The sequence below is a fragment of the Pelophylax lessonae genome (genome assembly GCF_965119305.1).
Source record: "Pelophylax lessonae genome assembly, chromosome: 9".
NCBI lineage: Eukaryota > Metazoa > Chordata > Amphibia > Anura > Ranidae > Pelophylax > Pelophylax lessonae.
This window is the reverse complement of record NC_138776.1, coordinates 95198635-95222060: the sequence shown is the minus strand read 5'-3', so window position 1 is coordinate 95222060 and position 23426 is coordinate 95198635. Positions and strand designations below refer to the sequence as shown.

At 45.6% G+C, this 23426-nt stretch overlaps 1 protein-coding gene across 1 annotated transcript in view; it reads right to left on the bottom strand.

Annotated features, from left to right (window-relative positions):
• Positions 1-1530: 1530 nt before the first annotated feature.
• LOC309563790 (arsenite methyltransferase-like) overlaps positions 1531-23426 on the bottom strand; it is a 102027-nt gene continuing 80131 nt past the window's right edge. Inside the window, exon 11 of the mRNA XM_082268403.1 lies at positions 1531-1646. Within this exon, the coding sequence (XP_082124529.1) occupies positions 1560-1646 (87 nt within the window). The 3' untranslated portion in view covers positions 1531-1559. The remainder of the gene's footprint in view (positions 1647-23426) is intronic.

Sequence of the window (23426 nt, the reverse complement as noted above, 5' to 3'; positions counted from 1 at the left end):
GGAAATCACTGTAGTAGGCACACCATGTTGAGCGAGCAGTTTCAATTGTCCTAAATGTTCACAATGCAGCAGGGCAGCCACGTGGCACAGGGCCCAGCAGCTAGTGGAGATTACTGGAGTAGTGGTGCCCAGCTTCTACTGGGATCCCAAAGGTTTAGTTCATTCATACTTACATTGGTCCAAGCTGGAGCAGTGTAACTCTACCCATATTGCCATGCCTGGAATTCATTCTTAAATTGGCATCAAAATTGGAAGGCATTGCTATACTATAAAAATGATAGACTCATGCTGTGTGCAACAAAGAGGATATTCTCCTCTTTAAGATTTAATTCAGCCAAAAACATAGCAAATGTACTTAATTTAATGTACTGTAAAGACCACAACAACCAAACGATCTGTATCTAAGGGAATAGTCTATAGAAGAAATGGTGACTGTCACCACCTGTTGGCTATCTGTAAAGAAACAATTGATTCAATTACAGTGAACAGATGTCAGGTTGTGAAATATGGTGCTGTTTAGTAGTCAGACTTTAATCTACAAAACACTTCAAACAAATGGATGTGAAAATAGGATGTAAGTCTCCCCCCCCCCCCCCCCAATCCCCTGATGTTTTTCTAGGTGGCTGTGGAAGGTATTGACCTCTTCCATATAATACAGTAGGGAGTCCTTTTTTTTTGTTAATGAAAGAGACATTTTTAAAGTGAAAAAAACACAAACATATTTTTATATATGCAATTGTGTAAAAACTACTTTCTCCTGCTCCATAGGATGGTGCAGGAGAAATGACGTGTCATCCTGAAATAGTCTTACAGATACAGTCAGCTCTTGGAGGGCAACCATAATGCTGATGCTATTCGTGGGAAAATTCGTCATCAGGTATAGAAAGTAACGATAGCAATGATTCTGATGTCTCTTTCTGGCACAAAGAAAATATGTAGTTGTTCCCCCACAAAAGTAGTCAATTTTCCATTTCAACAGAAGCCCTGAGATGTTCTCAGTCTATTTTTTCTACAGGTCAAAAAAAAAACAGTGGTTAGGGAAAATACTGCAATATGGCAACTAGATGAAGCTGAGGAAATAGGTGTTTATTTAGTATGATCCTCAGCTTCATCTAGTGGCCATAACATGGTATTTTCCTAAACTTTATTTTATATATGTAGTGGAAATATAAGGAGAACATTTGGTTTTGCCATATTGGTACTGAATGAATGTATCAGATATTCCACTGGACAAATCGTTACGCAGATTTATTAACACCCTTTTAACTAACAAGTCAGCTAGAAATTGCAGTTAACACATTGATGAGTATTATTTTCTCCTAACTCTGACAGGCTGCACTGAAAAATCACTTTGATGGCTTAAACTTTGATCTTTGATAAATGATCTTAAAAACCACGGGCAGATTAAAGTAAATTAAGTAAATTAAAATTAAGTTAACTTTTATCAAAGACTGGCAAAGTGATATTGCTTTTTCCCAGTAAAACTTGGTATATATGCCCCATAGTTTTTTTATTCGTCACAAAACTGTTCCTTAGCGATGATTCTGCACATCCTAGTTTCAGGAACATGATTTTGATTCACAGCAACTGCCTGAATTACTGGCTTGACCGCGCTCAGCAAACCGGAATGGATCTTGCATTAGGCCCTGCAAAAAAAGAATACTAAATTAGAATGCGGTAAATAGCTGTTTATCCTAAGAGAAACACAGAGCCTTGCTTTGCTGATTTCAGATTCTGAAAATGCTAGTTGCCTGGCTGTCATGCTGATCCTCTGACTCTGATCCTATTTTGAGTCACTAACACAAAAGAAGTATGCAGATAAAGATTTTTGGCTTTCCCGACCTGCATACTCCTGTAACTCATTAAGTATTAAAGCCAGAGAATGTACATACACACAGAAAAATTCATACCCAACAATTCTGAGTCCTCCTCTATCCCAAAGTCCAAAAATAAATAGCAGAAGATGCTAAAGGCTTCTAAATGATAGGTAGATGGTCCAGGTTGCCTCAAACAATAGGTTATCTGAGTGAAACCAAAAGGAACAAGACATGGGGCGCACCACTGGTGTACATATATATATATATATATATATATATTGTTCCATAATAAAAAAAAGTGCTCCATATTAGACGGGGTTATCTAAAGTCCCATACACACAGGCTGAATATTGGACAAAATCAGCCAGTATAGTAGATACTGGCTGTCATTCGGGCCCGTGTGTAGAGGTCCTTGTTTCACAGAAGCCGATCTCATGACCAGCGTCTGTCGAATGAGCATGCTGGAAAACCAGCAGCAGATTGGCATTTCATTCAATTAGCTAAGAGTTGAAGAGTACTATTCAATCAGTTTTGACCAGAGTGAGTGAAAATAAAAAAAAAAAATCAATGCAAATTTTTTTTGAATCTAAAAAGGAACAAATTTCTAATAATTTAATTTGCAAAAAAATGTAACTCGACCTATGTGCATGCAGTTGTCAAAGTTATTCCAGAAGTAGAACATTTGTTCTATGAAAATTGAGACATTGACATAGTAGTCAAGCGAAAAGTCCTTTAAAATTGGTCCAGCGAATGGTCAGACAAGCAATTTTCATACTGTCTCATTCAAAAATAAATTCTTCGGGTGTAAGGCTGGCCATACATGTGTCGAATTTCGAAAGAACATTCTTTCGCAAATCCGAAATTTTGTGCGTTTTGTGATTCGATGGTGCCACCATTGATTTCGAGATTTGACCGAACAAGCCTTCATCTCATCACCTTCACCTCATATTGCTACAGAAAATAATTTTCGTGGCTGGGAATCTTCTTTTGTTTCTGGGAATTTTCTTTTCTTGCAATCATGCACATTTCTTTTTTGATTATATTTCTCGCACGATTCTCCCATCATTGATTAGAAAATTGTTTGTTTTTTTAAAAATTTCCAACATGCCCGATCACTCAAATTCGTTGACTGCACAAAAAATCGGGAGTTGCTGCGGTACCAATAATGGGGCGAAATTCGAACAAAAATTTTAGATAAGATTTTCGAAAGAAAATTATTTAAAAATTCAAAAACAGCATTGGGAAAATGGGAAACAGCAACCAAATACAGAGTACCACAGAATCAAGGAACCGCTGAATGAGATTCTGAGATGGGCCCACTGCATCCAGATTCTTGGCATTAGAGAAGGGCTGTGTCTAGATACTAGCCTGACCATTGGCCATAGCAGATCTAGTTACATCATCCAGAGGCTGTTATAAGTGCGATCTGTGAGTGCAACCAATTTTTTTTGTTTAACTAATACAATTGTGCCGTTGAGAAATATGCCTTATTAGTATTTTTAATATTTTACAATTTATTGCTGGTATGAGGTTTCCATATTTTTTCTAGAACTAGTGGTAAAAATTAAAGGGTTCCTCATGGTCAGTGTCTGCTTTCTGCTCTAATTCTAAATAGGCCAATTTTTTAACTAAAAGCTCCGGCTGAAACTTAAAATGTTTGTAACCCCCCCCCCCCCACCAAAAAAAAAAAAAAAAAGGATCCTGTTATCTTAAAGCATATTATGCAGCACAGTGCTTGTGCTATGTAATTTGGCCCATTCTATCACCTGAAATACCTGGCTGATCCTGCCTGGTTCTGCCCTCCCCCCTGTAAACTGACCAGGGTTTATCATGGCTGCTGAGCCCTGACACTGTGGTCAGTTTATGTGCCACCGTCATCCGCAGCTCTCCTTTGTCCTCCTACGTCTTCTCTCCCCTCCCCTCCCTGCCTGTTAGCGCTGTCCACTCTCCGATCCTCCCCTTCTACTGCTTTCATTTCAGTTTAATGTTACTACAATCTGCTCTGTTAGGTAACAATATGTGCCCCCACTGTAGGTCCTTTATTTCAGAGCCCCTCCTGGCGCTCACATAACCCAGCTGAGTTCTCGGAGTTCTCGGCCCTTCCCGCTTCAGCTGTCAGACAGGGGGAAGTGAGAGGAGGCCGGTCATGTGAGCGCTGGGAGGCGCTCTGAAATAAGGTAGATATCGGCTTTTTATTTTTTTTTTATAAAGGACATACAGTGTAGCATATATTGTATATCGTTACCTAACAAAGTGGATTGTGGTAACATTAAATGTGGCTTTACAACCACTTTAAAGTGTTAATAAACCTGAAACCAAAGATGTAATGTATTGCAACGTACTAATCATAATTCCTCAGTTTTTAACCTGGTGATCTGGCCAATATACAAAACAAGGAATGGCCCCGGGACTTTACATGAGGTGAGCACGTAGGGTCGGTAATGAAGATCTGGTGATCTGGCCAATAACACACCTCCATTATTGGAGTGCCTCCACTCTGGAAGAAGGAACACAGGGGGCACAACAGACAGCCGCATTGTTAATCTGGGGGGAGGGGAGTGTAAGAAGGACTAGCAGATTTAGAGAGCACTAACACATTTGAAGCCATACTCCAGCTCACAGTGCAGTTACTCAAGCAGTTACAGCAAACTGTTTTTTCCCTATTGGGATAAATGTTTTATATAAATTAATAAAAGCTGATCATTGTAATTACCCTGTCAGTGGTAGATTGTTGATCTCATCCCTCTAACTGCTACATCAGCAGGGCAGTTTGTTATGTTGAAAAACAACAGACTATCACTGGGGAGAATTAATAAAATCTGATTATTTTAAGCACACCTGTCAGTGATATATGGTTTGTCTCAACACTCTTAACTAATGCTTTTGCAGGATAGCGTGTTCTGTTGAAAAACTACAAACTTACTGGCCAGATCACCAGGTGAAAATAAAAGAAAGCCTTAAAAATAAAACTAAATGCAGCCATCACATGTAAGAAGTGGTAAGCTTCAATATATATTGTATCAAACACTAAAAACCTGGCTTAAGCCCCGTACACACGTACCGATTGTCGGCCGAACGATCGGCCGTCTTTTGTCCGGTGCTGTCCTGTCGGTTGAAAAGTGCTAAAGACTGCACACGAATTTTGTCGGCCAACAACAGCCGACTGCAGAAGTGATGTCATGTGATGGTTAACTTTCCGTGTGTTTTTTCTTCTCTGAGCTTGCCCAGTCTTGCTCATCTGCTGTTTGTCGGCCAAATTCTGTACTGACTGGCGAACAATCGGCCGTTCTGGTGTTGGCCAACAAAAATTTTAATGCCTGCACACCAGATTCTGTTCGGCCGAAAAGTCGCAGTCGGTTGTCGGAAGCATCATACTAACAAGCCGACAATCGGCTGATCGGTCGGTGGCCGAATATTTACGGCCGACAATCGCTACGTGTGTACGGGCCTTTAGACTCTACTGTGTGCCCTCAATGGGGTTCAATTACTAAAACTGGAGAGTGCGAAATCTGGTGCAGCTGTGCATGGTAGCCAATCCGTTTCTAACTTAAGCTTGTTCAATTAGAGTAAGTTCACATTGATGCGGTGTACCGCATCGCATGTCATTTGTATAGGAATCGCACCAGATACCTGAACAAATTACATGCAAATTCAGTGAGGTGAAAATTAAGCCATACAATATGTATGGCTCAATTCGCACCAAAAAGGTGCAGCACTCTTTTTTTGTCCACATTGGAATTGAATGGAATGGGTGTTCAGACCCATGCAATCCAATCTCATCTGATTCCACAGTTCGTACTGTGTTCTGCGAACCAATTTGGGGATGTCATTAACATTATTTTGACACCCGCATCAGTTCACAGAATGCAGTGTGAACTGCCTGCGATTCTCATGCAGCATAGGAACCCGCACAGGATTCGCTGTGGTTCCCCTCATCAGGGTGAACCTAGTCTTAAGCTTTGACAAAAAAACTTGAAGCGGATTGGTTTCTATGCAGAGCTGCACCAGATTTTGGACTCTCCAGTTTTAGTATATCAACCACAATGTGGAATAAACCGATTTTTGTAAAATCTTACCGTAAAATCCTTTTCTCTTAGCTCATTGACAGACGTAGTCCTCGGTGATTCAACACCCTCGGGTTATGCTGCCCTCTACAGGAGTAGGACTAGACAGGAAAGAAAACGTTCTGGCCACACCCTAGGGGCAGTCCCAGAGGGTATATCCTCTCACTTCCTGCTCTAGCAAATCAGTTATGTCACAAAGCAGTGTTTAGAGAATTTAACCCAACCCAACTCAAAAACAGAGGGGCGGGTACTACGTCTGTCAATGAGCTAAGAGAAAAGGATTTTACGGTAAGATTTTACAAAAATCCGTTTTTCTCTGTCGCTCATTGACAGACGTAGTCCTAGGTGATTCAACACCCTCGGGACGTCCCAAAGCAGTACCACAAATGAGGGGTGGGAAAATGGAAATCAAATCCAATCTAGAAGGCCCAACCAGTGCCAACTAGAAGTTTACAATGCTCATCCTCAGTGATGAGACTCAACAAAAATTTTTCAACAGAAAAAAACCCCCGAGGTAGACCACCGGTCTCCTCAAATTGCGGCCTGCAAAACCTTGCGGCCAAATGAGGCATCCGCCGATGCCATCACATCAATCTTATAAAATTTTGTAAAGGTATGTACCGACGACCAGGTGGCCGCCTTACATACCTGGACCACTGACGCCTGATGGCGATAGGCCCAGGAAGTACTGAGCGCTCGAGTGAAGTGCGCCCTAACAGGGAACGGAGGATTCCGACCCTTAATAGAATAAGCCTGTACCACTGTCTGACTGATCCATCTAGATATGGTCGCGGCAGATACAGGCAATCCCCTTCAAGGGCTATCCGTGATCACAAAAAGTGAGTCCGTCTTACGAAAACCACTTTAGGAAGGAAGGATGGATTCGGAAGAAGAACCACCTTATCCCTATGAACCACCAGATCTGGGGAACGACAGGATAATGCGGCCAGTTCTGACACCCTGCGTACAGAAGTAATGGCCACCAAGAAGGCCACCTTCTGGAATAATGTAAGCAAGGGAATCTCCCCAATATCTTCAAAGAGAAGTTTCTGAAGAACCGACCACACTAAATTAAGAACCCAGGCGGTAAGGGTGCGCGCACTGGCGGAGCCAGATGTCGCACCCCCTGGATGAAAATCCTGCACCAAGGAATGATTAGCCAAAGGTTTCTTGAAAGAAGATTGCTAACGCCGAAAACCTGACCCTTGATCGTGCTCAAGGATAGTTTCTGCTCAACCCCTTGTTGCAGACAGACCAAAATTCGGGTCACCGAATAGGTATGTGGGGGAAATCCAATAGATTCACACCACGCAATATAAGACTTCCATGTGCTGGAAGTCGCTTTCCTTGCTTTAACTGGAGGTAGGAATAACTGAAGCGGACACTCCCTTGTCCTTCAGTACCTGGGTCTCAATGGCCAGGCCATTAAGCCAGCGACTGTAAAGCAAGATGGAAGATCGGTCCCTGAGACCGCAATCCCCCTGAGAGGAAGTCTCCAAGGAGCGTCCCGCGACTAGCCTCACCAAGTCGGCGTACCAGGCTCGACGAGGTCAGTCCGGAATTTCCAGAATAACTGGAATTCCCTCCACCTCTATCCTGCGAAGAAGTTCCCGCAGCAACTTGAGAGGATGGAAGGCATGCCGTAGCTGATACTGCCCCCATGGGGCAATCAGCGTTTCTGTTGCGTCCGCTAGAGGATCGCGGTGCGAGCTACAAACCTCCGCACCTTCCTGTTGAGCCAAGGTGCCAACAGATCCACATCCGGGGTACCCCAATGAAGGGACAGCTAGTGAAAAACCTCTGGATGAAGAGGCCATATGCGATTGGATCCGAATTGGGCTGCTCTAGAGCTGCTCGATCCAGTAAATCAGACAAAATCTGATCGCTCTCAGTTCCGATACCCTCATTGGTAATCTGGATACTATCGGAAGAAATGACTTCCCCTGGTTGAGCATCGGAGACTTCCTGGTCCGCTCGCTCAGCCGGATCCGATTGTCCAGGGAATCGGAATTCTGATTCCTATTAAAAAAGAATCTCCTTCAGGAGAATTCGGGTATGAGACTGGGTATACGGTACTGCCTCTAAGAAGGCCACCATCAGTCCCAGCCAATTGACGGACAGCAACATCCGAATTGTTGACTGAACCTTCTGGAGTTTCTCCTTAAGGAGAAACTCTCTTGCCCAGGATGTATCCAACCTTAGACCCAGATAGTTCAGTCTCCTGGTGGGAACCAGGGATGACTTTGGGAAAGCGAAAAAACGCTGATGTCCTGCGATGATGGGGATATAAAGATAGGCCTCCTAAATGTCTATGGACGCCAGGAAATCCCCTTGATGCAGGGAGGCCACCACTGTACGGATGGACTCTATTTCTTCCCAAGTCCAGATTTGGACGCACCTTGCCCTCTTTCCTGGGCATTGTGAATAGGTTTGAATAGAACCCCTGAAACCGTTCAATGTTAGAAGGGAAGAATCGCACCGGTCGAAGTGATCGAAACTCGATCCTGTGTCCTCCAGAAACCGGTGAAGACATCCCCCCACCCCAGAGATGGGTAGGGGTGCATCAGGCTGTATTCTTCAGGCTTGGCTGAGCCGGACTTTTTGTTTAGCCGACCAGCGCCCTTTGAAACCCCTCTAAAGGGGCTTTGGAGGGTTTCACCTTATCGCCCGCCCTCGCGGAACGAACAACTCTTTATGAGCAGAAAAGGAAGGTCCTCGTTAGTTACGAGGTCCTTTTATCCTAACAGTCTGTGGCAAGACAGCAGGTGGTACCGTCTATCCTCTAAAGAGGAATTCCTCAAACGGATAGCACCTAGTCATGCGTTTGGAAATAACAGGGGTTCGTTTCAAAACGACCCCATTTGGGTAAAGGAAAATCCTTCGCCCTTTTGGTAGGCTAACAAGTACCAAAAAGGAATCTCAGTCTCAGCTACCTCTGCCGGTGTAACCTCAAGACTAAAGGTTTCCCGGACGGACACAACTAGTGCATCCACCACTCTTGTGCTATGGCGGAGGCAGAAACGTGCTCCTTACTGCTGAGGAGATCTTACCTGAGACAACAGCCCCCTAGGAGGGACCTGCAACTGTATTGACCAGCTCCGAATCCGTATCTGAAGTATCTGATAAACAATAGGGGTAGGCGGGGGTCGCTTCTTGACCCCCGTCCCTGACAGGCCACCTCCACCCGGGATACCAAAGACTCCAAAACTGACGATAATGCATTAAAAACAAGTGGGGTACTGGAGGGTCCTGCGGCCACCTTGAGGGGATCAGGTGGGGGATACCTATGCGGCAGGGTCAATGATAATACAAGACACTTGCCAGCGACAAAAAATGACAAAGTAAAAAACTTTTTTTTTTGTGTCCCCCAGTCGCAACAGCGCCCCTCAGTGTTACCTGCCTTTTTGGACCCCACAGAGAGAGAGAGAGAGAGAGAGAGAGACCCCAAGGCTCATCCCTGATGCACAGAAGTTTTCATCAGCTTGCTCAGTGCTGTCCTGTTACAGACAGGAAGTCTTTGGCCCTATTTCCTGGGTAAAGGAGGCGGCTCCGCCCCTTAACACGCCTGCCGGCGCCTCCCCCTGGCTCCACGAGGTGTTTGAGTCACCTCAAACATGGCCGCCCCCATGCTGGAGACCCGAGGCTACACCAAAATGGCGGCCTCGTGCGATCTACCAGACAATGGCGGCGGCCTGCACAGAATAGCGGCATGTCTGCAGAAGGATCTCGGCCTCACAACCCTTCACCCTCATGGTGGTCAGCGTGGTCGGCGGTACCGGACCCTGGCGGGCCGTATGCGGTCCGTGGCCGTCGGAAGGCATCTGCTTAGCTGGAGGAATGATCTGGAATGCAGTATACATGTATAGATATCGCCCTGTGGCTTCTGACAGGTAGGATACCTTATACTATCACAGTAAAGTTCTAGTACTGCCACTGACTACAATCATTTTCACATTTTTACAATTAGATTGTCAGCTCCCAAACCAAGCCTTCTGGCTTCTTGTACACAAAAATCACACTCAATTAGGGGGATCTGTGACATGTTATAGGATAGAGAGGAACCCATCCTTAACATTACAGAGAGGGGCCCGCGTTCACCACAAGACCCGTCTGGGGGAAAGGGGGAACATACTACTCACCATACCGGAACCAGGCGGGCGCCAACTCCTGACAGTACCCCTCTCCACCGGGGTGGGAGGGCTGTCGACCAATACGGACGCCGTGACTCTTGGTCTTTGGCGTTTCAGCGAGACGTTTAACTCGCAGGGTCAGTCCCCGTCCAGTGGGACTATGTCGCGACCGACCCAGGGCGGAGCTATGGCCTGCACGCGCTCGTAGGCTGAACTGGGGTGACCACTGGATCTCAACATCCAGCCCGTCGCCCAGTTCAGCTTTCTTGCTTGAAGATCTCACAGGAACACTGGAGAAAAAAAAAGCTGTCTAAAAAATCTTTTCTAAGAAAAAAATCCTGCCAGGACCGAAGATCCCAGCAAGGTATCTAGGTCCTTACTCCTAACTAGACAGAAAAAAACTGATTTGCTAGAGCAGGAAGTGAGAGGATATACCCTCTGGGACTGCCCCTAGGGTGTGGCCAGAACGTTTTCTTTCCTGTCTAGTCCTACACCTGTAGAGGGCAGCATAACCCGAGGGTGTTGAATCACCGAGGACTACGTCTGTCAATGAGCGACAGAGAAATAAGAGTTGTTGGAACCTGTCATTTTTATTGCCTCTGATGCACCAGGCTTAACTGGCAAAACCGGTTAGGCTTCTCCCTAGACTTGGCTTTTCTTTGCTCCCAATGGGTATCTGGCCAAGGCTGGGACTGATAAGTATGTGTAGCACCCTCCTAGGTAGGTGCTAGGTAAAATATATGTATGGCTCTGTTCTGTTTATCAGGAGAGCCTGATCTGTAGGTTAGCCTGTCACATGCTTCCAGGTGTGACTTATTAAGTCTGGGGAGTCTCCCCACTGTATCCAATGGGGGATCTTGTTGGACAGTGGAGGAAACCTAGCCAATAGCACACCAGGGTTTATGACTGTCCCAGTGGATGGGCATTGCTGCAATGCATCCTGGGATTGGAAATAAATCTAAAGGGGGCATGTGACAGGGCGTCCTTTGGTGGGAGCAAAGTCCCAGGAGGAGGTGGACAGCTGTCTCTCCTCCTGCCGAGCGAGGAAGGTGGTCCAGGCGGTCAACCTAGGGACCAGGAGTGGAGCGGGGCTGCAGAGGATCCAGTGTGCTGACGAGTGGAGCTGCTAGGCAGAGGACTTTGGGAAAAACAGTATTGTGAGTACCAAGGGATCTGCCTAGGAGTCAGCCTAAGAGAGGGGACCACTCAAGAGAAGTCAGGGGATCAAGGAGCCAGGTCACTCAGGTTGTTACAGTAAAGGGGGTGCCGTGTAGTGAACCCTGAAGATTAGGAACAAAGGGGGTGCCAGGAAAGTGAGAGACTAAAACCAGCGGCCTAGCCGGGACTAGCTCAATTTCAGTGTTACCCAGCATTACTCCACGTTAACCAGCATTTACTCAAGTTGTCCCAGCCTATTGTGCATAGTTTTGTTTAGTTGGAGTATCCCACTCATCCCTTCTCTTATCCAAGTTCCTAATAAAACATAAAAACCAAAGAAACTGGACTGATTCTTGTCTGAGATAAAAACACTTGGAAAATGCCAGATTGTTCTATTGTTGCTAATGGTAACCCAGGGGGAACCAGCAGCTCCCTTGGGAGTAGTGCTACATATGTAATTGCAATCTTCATTTATGGATGCTTGCATGTGTGCCCTGTTCAACTATGCTGGGATTTCCAAAGAGGCCATGACTGGGATACATTGATTGATCCCTTGCTGACCCCAGTCCTCTCCCTTGCTGAGACATGCTGACCCCAGTACCCTGCTCGGCTGAGCTGATTCCAGTCCTCTGCTGAGCAGACCCCGGTCCTTTGCTAAGCAGACCCCGGTCCTTTGCTGAGCAACCCCCAGTCCTCTCTCTCTCTTGCTGGTCCCAGTCCTCTCCTTTGCTGAGCCCTGCTGACACACGTCCTCTCCCCTGCTCACTTGCATCCTTTCCCTTGCAGACCCCAGCCCTCTGCCCTACTGGCACCCTGCCATGCTGACCCCAGGCCTCTGCCTTGCTGACCCTGGGCCTCTGTCCTGCTGACCCCATCCTATTCCCTGAACTACTGACCCCCTGCCCTCTGCCCTAATGGCCCCGTCTTCTGTTTTGCTGATCTCTTATCCTGCCTTTTTGTTTTTACTGCACCCCACATCAGGCAACCTAGATCCAGTCCTGGTGATGAGTCAGACACTTCAAGCTGCCTGCTCTCATTTTGGACTGGTTATTAACTAGCAATTGGGTGCTACTAGTTCAGATTTGCATGAATTGGACAGATCTGAGGTGTAAGTAACAGGAATTGAGGCTGATCTGAGATGTGAAGGTGCAGCAATTAGGGTTATGTAAGGTGTGATAGTGCAGAAATTAGGGTGATCTGAGGTGTAAATGTTCAGGAGCTGGGGCTGATCTGAAATGTGAAGGTGTAGGAACTGTGGCCAATCTGAGGTGTGATGGTGCATGAACTGCGGTGTGTTGTGTGAAGACGTAGAAATTGGGGTGATCTGGGGTGTGAAAGTTCAGGAAGTGGGGCTGATTTGAGGTGTGATGATGTAGGAATTGGGGTGATCTGAAATGTGAAGGTGAAGGAACTGGGCTGATGCGATGTATGAAGGTGCAGGTATTGGTGTGATGTGAGGTGTGAAGGTGCAGGAACTGTGATGTGAGGTGTGAAGGTGCAGGAAGTGGGGTGATTTGAGGTGTGACGGTACAAGAATTGGAATTGATCTGAGGTGTGAAGATGCAGGAACTAGGGTGATGTGAGGTGTGAAAGTTCAGGAATTTGGGCTGATCTGAGATGTAAAGGTGCAAGAACTGGGGCTTATCTGAGTTGTTATGGTGCAGGAATTGGGTTGATTTGAGTTTTGAAGGTGCAGGAGCTGGCATGATGTGATGTGAAGGTGCAAGAATTGGGCTGATGTGAGGTGTGAAGGTGCAGGAATTAGGGTGATCGGAGGTGTTAAGGTGCAGGAACTACTGGGGCTGATCTGAAGTGTGAAGGTGCCGGAACTGGGGCTGATCTGAGGTGTGCAAATGCAGGAGTTTGGGTGACGTGAAGGTGCAGGAATTGCGCTGATGTGAGGTGTGAAGGTGCAGGAATTTGGGTGATCTGAGGTGTGAAGGTGCAGGAGTTGGGGTGATGTGAAGGTGCAGGAATTGGGCTGATGTGAGGTGTGAAGGTACAGGAGTTGGGGTGATGTGAAGGTGCAGGAATTGGGCTGATGTGAGGTGTGAAGGTACAGGAATTGGGGCTGATGTGAGGTGTGAAGGTGCAGGAATTGGGGCTGATGTGAGGTGTGAAGGTGCAGGAATTGGGGCTGATGTGAGGTGTGAAGGTACAGGAATTGGGGCTGATGTGAGGTGTGAAGGTACAGGAATTGGGGCTGATGTGAGGTGTGAAGGTACAGGAATTGGGGCTGATGTGAGGTGTGAAGGTGCAGGAATTGGGGCTGATGTGAGGTGTGAAGGTGCAGGAATTGGGCTGATGTGAGGTGTGAACAGGGCCGCCATCAGGGGGGTACAGGCAGTACAGGTGTAAGGGGCCTGAGCTTCCAGAGGGGCCCGGGGCCCGCTTCCCTTGCATAATTTGAAAATGTCAGCAGTACAGCACTGATTCATTTCGCTGACAGCACAACCGATCAACACCCGCCAGACGCCCCCCCCCCCTCCCGCCGCCGCCGCCGCACTCGCACGGGAGAGACAGAGAGAGACACCGTGATACATGTCACCAGCTTTCCCCAGTCCAGCTCGCCTACAAGTTACAACACTGCTCCGAGTCCCCAAAGTAAAACCTGGCCACTTACTCTGCTCCATTCAGTTCCCTGCTGAGGCGGAGCCTGCTTCTGTAAAGATCTGATTGGGCAGCACTCGGGCATGGGGGTGTAGTCAGTTGCTCAATGGAGGAAGTGGCCCCAGCCTTGCAGGTGCATGAAGTAGGATCGAGATAGCAGTGTGAGGGTAAGTCACTGACCGAATTATGTGTGTGCAGCAACGTGCTGCTGCTGTGCTGCCTGTACTTTTGATTGGACTACTCTGATGACAAGCTGGCATGATGGAGCTGCATTGTGAAAATGGCTGGGGTTGATTCTGGGTGGAGAAAAGATCCCCACCCAGAATCATCCCCAGCCATTTTCACAATGAAACTCCATCATCCTCATCCAGGCCAGATTCTTCCTTCCCTCTGCACAATGTATTCCAATTCCTGCCCAGAATCATCTATCCCTCTCCAGGAATTTTGGATGGGGATGAGGATCCATTGTGGAAAGGAATGGATGAATCTGGCCTGGGTGGGGATGAAGATGATGGAGTTGCATTGTGAAAATGGATAAGGATGATTCTGAGTGGGGATGAGAGTTATATAGTGAAGAGGCTCTCCACAATGTAACTCTCATCTCCACTCAGAATCATCCTCATCCATTCTCACAATGCACAGGGCCGTCTTTAATATTGTTTGGGCCCTGGACAAGCACAAGCATTTTCTTGCCCCCCCCCACATGCAATTTCGCTCCCCACTCCAAGAAACAAACACACACTCTGTACCCCAACTCTGCCCACAGCCACCTCTGTACCCCCACTCTGCCCACAGCCACCTCTGTACCCCCACTCTGCCCACAGCCACCTCTGTACCCCCACTCTGCCCACAGCCACCTCTGTATCCCCACCCTGCCCAGTGCCCACAGCCACCTCTGTACCCCCACTCTGCCCACAGCCACCTCTGTACCCCCACTCTGCCCACAGCCACCTCTGTACCCCCACTCTGCCCACAGCCACCTCTGTATCCCCACCCTGCCCAGTGCCCACAGCCACCTCTGTACCCCCACTCTGCCCACAGCCACCTCTGTACCCCCACTCTGCCCACAGCCACCTCTGTATCCCCACCCTGCCCAGTGCTCACAGCCACCGCTGTACCCCCACTCTGCCCACAGCCACCTCTGTACCCCCACTCTGCCCACAGCCACCTCTGTACCCCCACTCTGCCCACAGCCACCTCTGTATCCCCACCCTGCCCAGTGCCCACAGCCACCTCTGTACCCCCACTCTGCCCACAGCCACCTCTGTATGCCCACCCTGCCCAGTGCCCACAGCCACCTCTGTACCCCCCACTCTGCCCACAGCCACCTCTGTACCCCCACTCTGCCCACAGCCACCTCTGTATTCCCCTTTTGTAGTTCTCAAATCTTTTAAACAAATACACCCCCCTCCTTCTCATCCTCACAGCGATGCTGCACCATTCTGTTATGTGTGCGCGCTCTTTTTCCCACACTCACTCTGCAGTCTCCGCCTATCAGATCTGTAGCATACAGCCAGAACACTTCTCTCTGTTCTGTGCTGTGCTATAGAAGTCTGAGAGGCAGGAGGGGGGGTAGAGGAGCACGGAGAGCAGCTCTGACTCACTCCCTGTCAGGACGAGCTACACACAGACCCCACAGCTGTGCTTCTCCCTTGTCTGTGTCCGCTTGTGTTGTTGTTAATCTGCCTGGAAGAGAAAAACGGGAGGACGGAACAGCTGTATTTGTGACTGCTAAACCAAAATAGCTATTTGAGGGCAGCACGGGTTCCAGGAGCAGCTGCTTTGTGCCCCCCCAACAATACCAGGGCCCTGGGCAGATGCCCCTTTTGACCTGCATTAAAGACGGCCCTGACAATGCCACTCCATCATCCTCATCCCCACCCAGGTCAGATTCATCCATCCCTCTGCACAATGTATCCTCATCCCCACCCAGAATTATTCATCCCTCTCCAGGATTCTGGGCAAGAATAGGGGATACATTGTGGAAAGGGATGCATAATTCTGTGCAGGGATGGGAATAATACTTCTCATTTTCATATATTATGTTTTAAGAGTGTTAAAATAAAAGTGGGTGCACCGAAGGACTCGTGGAATGGTCAGTGGGAAGATTTGGTGGGAGGGCCAGTCGGCGGGCCATGGGGGAATGTTGGTAGTCAGGCCCCGGGGGGCCCAGGCCTAAAGCTGTGTAAGGGGCCCCAAAATTTCTGATGGCTGCCCTGGGTGTGAAGGTGCAGGAACTGGGGCTGATATGAGGTGTGAAATGTGCAGGAACTGGGGTGATCTGAGTTGTGAAGGTACAAGAACTGGCGTGATCTGAGATGTGAAGGTGCAGGAACTGGGGTGATTTGGTGTGTGAAGGTGCAGTAATTGGGGCTGATCAGAGGTGTGAAAGTGCAGGAAATGGGGTGATCTGATATCTAATGTGCAGGAGTTGGGGCTGATCTGAGGTGTGGAATTGCAGGAAACGGGGTGATCTGATATCTATAGTGCAGGAATTGGGCTGATTTGACGTGTGAAGGCACAAAGCTCAATATTAATTTCTTACCGTTATTCAAGTCGTTTACAGCATTTAGTTTATAAAATTTTCTTTTTGGGATTGAGTGTGGGAAGTTGGCCTTGTTTTTATGCAGGCACTGTCAATTTCTTTGAAAAGATTTTTTGGCACACTATGCTCAAAAGGTTGCCTACCCCTGGCCTAAAGTTTATATTGTGAAACTATTACATCATTTCATGTAATCATTTGTTGAGCTGAGAACAAAACAGTCACATAATGTGACCTAGTAAAACTAGTATTCATTAACTTTCCCCAAATTAAAATTCAGGCATTAACCGAGTCAAGTGGTGCATATGTGTTACAGTGTGAATGAGTGCCGCAGCATTCTCCAGCAGGTGCCGGTTTTCCTATCAATTGCCAGAAATGACTTCATCTCTGGTTTAAACTAGTACTTCCACTAGTAAACAGCTGGGGGTTGTAGGCAAACGAATGAACCTTTGACATATAGCACTAGCTAGGGCGTATTAATTGTATCGTATTTCCTATTTGTTGTTACACCGGATACCATCTGAAATTCTTGAACATTGTGAAATGCTAGTTTGTACCAGATTCACTTACTTGAAGAGCAATTAGAGGCATTGTCACAATGGTTGGTTGGTATTGCTAATTTTGTTTATGAAGAAATACTCTAAAAGAACTTACAAGCAATGTGATTATTAACCAACCAACAAGCATGGTGGCGTGAGGATCGTTATCAGTAGGGTTAGAGATTTAGGGTAACTATATACTGTACTTTACAATCTAAATATATAATCTTTCTACATCCAATTTACCAAAACTTTGTAATAGGAGGGCCAGTGATGAGATTGGGCAGATTCAAACTGGGATTCATACCCACATACAGTTGTGTTCAAAATAATAGCAGTGTATTTAACCATTTCTGGACTGGAAGGATTTGCCCCCTTAATGACCAGGCCATTATTTGCGTTTTGGTACTGCGTTACTTTAATGGACAATTGCACAGTCGTGCGACGCTGTACCTAAACAAAATTGAAGTCTTTTTTTCCCACAAATAGAGCTTTCTTTTGGTGGTATTTGATCACCTGTGCGATTTTTATTTTTTGCGCTATAAACAAAAATAGAGCGACAATTCTAAAAAAAAAAACATATTTTTCACATTTTGATTTATAACATTCCCAAAAAAAAAAAATTAAAAATCTAAATGTATTAACATTTTAGGCCAATTTGTTGTCTGCTACATATTTTTGGTAAAAAAAAAAAAAAAAAATCGCAATTAGCGTATTTTGATTGGTTTGCGCAAAAGTTAACACATCTACTAACTACGAGAAAGATTTATGTCATTTTTATTTATTTATTTATTTTTTTACTAGTAATGGCGGCGATCTGCGATTTATAGCGGGACTGCGACATTGGGGCGGACAGATCAGACCCCTAATTGACATGTTTGACACTTTTGGGGGGGACCAGTGACATTACTACAGTAATCAGTGATAAAGATATGCACTGTTACTGTAATAATGACACTAGCAGGGAAGGGGTTAACACAGTGGGTGATCAAGGGGTTAAATGTAAGCCTAGGGGAGTGTTTCTAACTGTATGGGGGTTGGGCTTTTTAAATGATCATAGAGACCTGTGATCCTATATAGATGGATCACAGGCGCTCTGTGATCATTCCAGAGAGAAGAACGATTGGCTGTGTTTACAATAGCTGACAGTCCTCTCTCAGCGGAGAGCGATCGCGGATGGCAGGCAATCAGAGCCGCCTGCCCCGTGCATCAGAGTCCCTAGCTACAGGCGCACCACTGACGAAGAGCTACGTCAGTTCGTGCAGGAGGGGCTGCCTGCCAAAGTAAAACTGCGGCGGGCGGTCCAGAAGTAGTTAAAAAAATGATTAAAGCTCAAAATCCTTAAAATAGCTTTTTTTCCATATACGCAAATACATTGGGAACACTGCATAGTCTATTCCAAATCCAAACATGAAGAAAATGTTTCTCATTTCAAAATTTTTATTACTTTACAGAAAGTGAAAAAAAAGGAATATTACGCTTTTCCAAAAAATAGCAGTGTCTGCGTTTTTCTTTACAAACGCAAACATTTAACGTATAAACTGAAAAATGCTTGAATATTTTACTTTCCTGTGACTCACTGAACTAATATTTAGTTGTATAACCACTGTTTCTAAAAACTGCTTCACATCTGTGTTGCATGGAGTCGATCAGAAGTGAACAGGTATTCCAGCCCATGCGGGGATTTGGCTGACCACTACAAAACATTAAACTTATTAGGCTGGAACCAATATGCTGCTCGCTTGCTGGTATGTTTGGGGGTCATAGTTTTGTTGAAACACCCATTTCAAGGGTATTTCCTCCTCGGCATATGGCAACATGAACTCTTCAAGTATTTTTGATCATTGATCCCTGGTATGCATTAAATAGGGCCAACACCATAGTATGAGAAACCTCTCCATATCCTGGTGCTTGCACCACCATGCATCACTGTCTTCACTGTGTACTGTGGCTTAAATTCAGTGCTTGGGGGGGTCATCTGACAAACTGTCTGTGGCCTCTAGACCCAAAAAGAACATTCTTGCTTTTATCAGTCCACAAAATGTTGCGCCATTTTTTTTTAAACTAGTCAATGTGTTCTTTGGCAAATTGCGACCTCTTCAATTGTTTTTTCAACAATATGACTTTGCAGGGGCTTCTTGCCGATAGCTTGGCTTAACATAGGCAAATTCTAATTATTACAGTACTCACAGGTAACTTTAGACCACCCTGGAGCTGATCATTGACTGAGTCCTTGCCATTGTGGCTATTCTTCAATCCATTCGAATGGTAGTTTTCCATTTTCTCCCATGTCTTACTGGTTTTGGTTGCCATTTTAAAGCATTTGAGATCATTTTAGCTGAGCAGCCTATCAGTTTCTGCACTTCTTTATATGTTTTCCCCTCTCCAATCAACTTTTTAATTAAAGTATGCTGTTCTTATGAACAATGTCTGAATCAACCTATTTTTCCAGAGAGAAATGCACTATACCCAGCATGTAGAACGGTTGCTGCCTTTATCCTTAAATAAGGGCCACCTGTTTGACACCTGGTTTTTCAAAGACTGGATGACCCCACTAATTGAACTTTACACTGCTGTGGCTTTGAACACGCCCCTTTCATTTAATGATTCAATTACACAAAATCAGCAGCATGCATGTCATGACTGTTGGTTTTGGATTACTCTACTACACCTGCTAGTAAATTAATTGCCATGTAGAAATAAAATTTATACCAAAAGCAGTGATTGATCTGGTTAGTGATGTTGGACTGCTATTATTTTGAACACAACTATATGTGAGCCCATAATTAAGCTGTCAACTGTACAGGCCAATCATCTGCAGTCGGGGCATTACCTGCCCCACAACAACAGGTATACAGTATCTCACAAAAGTATCTCACAAAATGAGTACACCCCTCACATTTTTGTAAATATTTTATTATATCTTTTCAAAATAACTCAACACACAGCCATTAATGTCTAAAGCGCTGGCAACAAAAGTGAGTACACCCCTATGGATGGTCTAGGCTATTCGAAGATTGCCAAGACCCTGAAACTGAGCTGCGGCACGGTGGCCAAGACCATACAGCAGTTTAACAGGACAGGTTACACTCAGAACAGGCCTCACCATGATCGACCAAATGAGTTGATTGCACATGCTCAGCATCATATCCAGAGTGCTGCCAGCATTGCTGCAGAGGTTGAAGGGGTGGTCTGCATGGCTGTCGTCCCAGAAGGAAGGCACTTCTAAAGATGATGAACAAGACAGCCCACAAACAGTTTGCTGAAGACAAGCAGACTGAGGACATGGATTACTGGAACCATGTCCTGTGGTCCAATGAGACAAAGCTATACTTATTTGGTTCAGATGGTGTCCAGTGTGTGTGGCGGCAACCAGGTGAGTACAAAGACAAGTGTGTCTTGCCTACAGTCAAGCATGGTGGTGGGTGTGTCATTGGTCTGGGGCTGCGTGAGTGCTGTTGGCACTGGGGAGCTACAGTTCATTGGGGGAACCATGAATGCCAACATGTACTTTGACATACTGAAGCAGAGCATGATCCCCTCCCTTCGGAGACTGAGCCGCAGGGCAGTATTCCAACATGATAACGACCCTAGATACACCTCCACGACAACAACTGCCTTGCTAAAGAAGCTTAGGGTAAAGGGTGATGGACTGGCCAAGCATGTCTCCAAACCTTAACCCTATTGAGCATCTGTGGGGCATCCTCAAACGGAAGATGGAGGAGCTCAAGGTCTCTAACATCCACCAGCTCTGAGGTCTTCATGGAGGAGTGGAAGAGGACTCCAGAGGCAACCTGTAAAGCTCTGGTGAATTCCATGCCCAAGAGCGTTAAGGCAGTGCTGGAAAATAATTGTGGCCAAACAAAATATTGACACTTTGGGCCCAAATTTGAACATTCGCACTTAGGGGTGTACTCACTTTTGTTGCCAGTGGTTTAGACAATAATGGCTTTGTGTTGAGTTATTTTGAGGGGACAGCAAATTTACACTGTTATACAAGCTGTACACTCACTACTTTACATTGTAGGAAAGTGTCATTTCTTTAGTGTTTTCACATAAAAAGATATAATAAAATACAAAACTGTGGGGGGTGTACTGACTTTTGTGAGATACTGTACATACCTCTTGTATAGGGGTGGGGAATTCCTTGGCCACAGATGATTGGCCAATCCATGTACCATCTTCCTGATGGGCTCACATATGTGACTATGGATCCTAGTCTGAACCTGTCCAAGCACACATGGATTCAGATCTTCCTAAACTTTACAATCAATCGTATTCAAAATCAGACAGGCCTTTACATTACATATTTGTTGGTGGACCTAAAGGAAACTGTAACATGTGTGGCAAGCTTTAGATTTACCAAAACTCAGTAATATGAGCACCTACCCACTCTAACCAATACATTTGCATGTCAGTCAGGCAGGCACTTGCACTACATAGTTTTTAGTATATTAAAAGGAAATTGTATAATCAGATAGTATTGTATGCAGTGAGCTTTAGAAGTGATTGCTATTGTTTACCTGATATTAACCACTTCTGGACCGGAAGATTTACCCCCTTAATGACCAGACCGTATTTTGTGATTCGGCACTGCGTTACTTTAACGGACAATTGCGCAGTCATGCGACGTTGTACCCTAATAAAATTGATGTCCTTTTTTTCCCCCACAAATAGAACTTTCTTTTGGTGGTATTTGATCTGCGATTTTTATTTTTCGCGCTATAAACAAAAAAATAGCGACAATTCTGAAAAAAAAATATATATATTTTTCACATTCTGCTATATAACATTCCCAATAAAAAAAAATTTAAAAATCAAAATTTTTTAACATTGTAGACCAATTTGTTTTCTGCTACATATTTCTGGTAAAAAAAAAAAATCGCAATAAGTGGTACGGGAACGATTTATGTCATTTTTATTGTTTTTTTTTTTTTTTTACTAGTAATGGCGGCGATCTGCGATTTTTAGCAGGACTGTGATATTGCGGCGAACAGATCGGAAACCCTAACTGACATTTTTGACACTTTTCCGGGCACCAGTGACATTACTACAGTAATCAGTGCTAAGAATATGCACTGTTACTATAATAATGACACTGGCAGGGAAGGGGGTTAACCCAGGGGTGATCAAGGAGTTAAATGTGTACCTAGAGGCGTGTTTAACTGTATGGCGGCGTGGCTTGTGAAATGATCATAGAGACCTGTGTTCCTATATAGAAGGATCACAGGCGCTCTGTGATCATTTCAAAGAGAAGAACGGTCAGCTGTGTGTACAACAGCTGACCGTTCTTCTCTCTCAGCAGGGAACGATCGCAAGTGTCAGGCAGCAATCGGAGCCGCCTGCCCTGTGCATCGGAGTCCCCCCTGCCGAGTGGGGGCGGGAGCGCACCGCCGGCAGTGCGAGCTTGCCTCCTAGCTGCAGGCGGATGACAGACGTAGACCTACATAGTTTTGTGCAGGAGGGCCGCCCTGCCGCAGTAAAATCGACGGCAGGCGGTCCGGAAGCGGTTAAAGAGACCCTGTCACCAACTTAAAAACAATTGAAGGCAAAAAAGCCAAAGAAGCAATGAATATTCAAATGCAGCTGATGCGTGGCTGGAAGACTGGGAATTTGATTGAATTTGGCTACATATGATATGCTGGTACCTTGATATTTTAGTTCTGGTTCACATCAGTGTGGCTTTGAAACTGCACTACTTCAGCGTGATTTTAAAGCCACAGATCAGTGCGACTTGCACCTCTGATTTCATTAGGGCTTGCAACTTCATTTAACAGAAGTCAATGCAAGTCGCAATAAAATCCCAGGAGTAGTGCAGGAACCTTTTTCAAAGTTGCTGCAACTTGAGTTACAACTATCTGAACGGTTCCATTGCAATGACTTGCGACTTTTCATGTAATTTTGAACTGTCAAATCGCATGACAAATAGCACCAGTGTGAACCAGAGCTTAATGTGAGTGCACTACTTATTTTTTAATAAAGTGTTTTTATTATCTTACTAAATTATGAGGTTTAGATTCTGTTTCTCTTTCCTTGCCCCATGAGTGGAGTTTAGTAGGTAGTCAAAAACAACCTCTCCTTTTGATTTAAAGGAAATGCTCCCACAAGTGGTTATGGGCACTCATTAAGATAGAGGACTATGGATCTCTAGTAGGCATCTGAAGTCGCACTGACCTGCGGCTTTGAAACAGTGCGATTTCAAGTGAAGTCTCACTATTTCAAAGTCAGATTCAGTGAGAACTAGAGCCTAAGAGGAGATATGATCACAATAGTAACATATATAAATGGTGATTCAAGCATTGGGTGGAAACCTTTCAGTCTTAGGCTGGGTTCATACGTGTTGCCACGGGTTCCTGCCTGGGGTCCTGTGCAGGTCTGTTCACCAGTTCAGGTGTAAAGTAGGCGTTGTGCCTAAATTTGCATCTGAACCGGACCCAAAAACGCACAGGACCCTTTTTCAATCCAGACCGTGGCCACCCTGGACATCAGTGAACCGGCTCCACTGAGAGCCGATCACACTTGCCTGTCATGTGAATTGAATGCGGAGAAAACCCACATCCAATTCG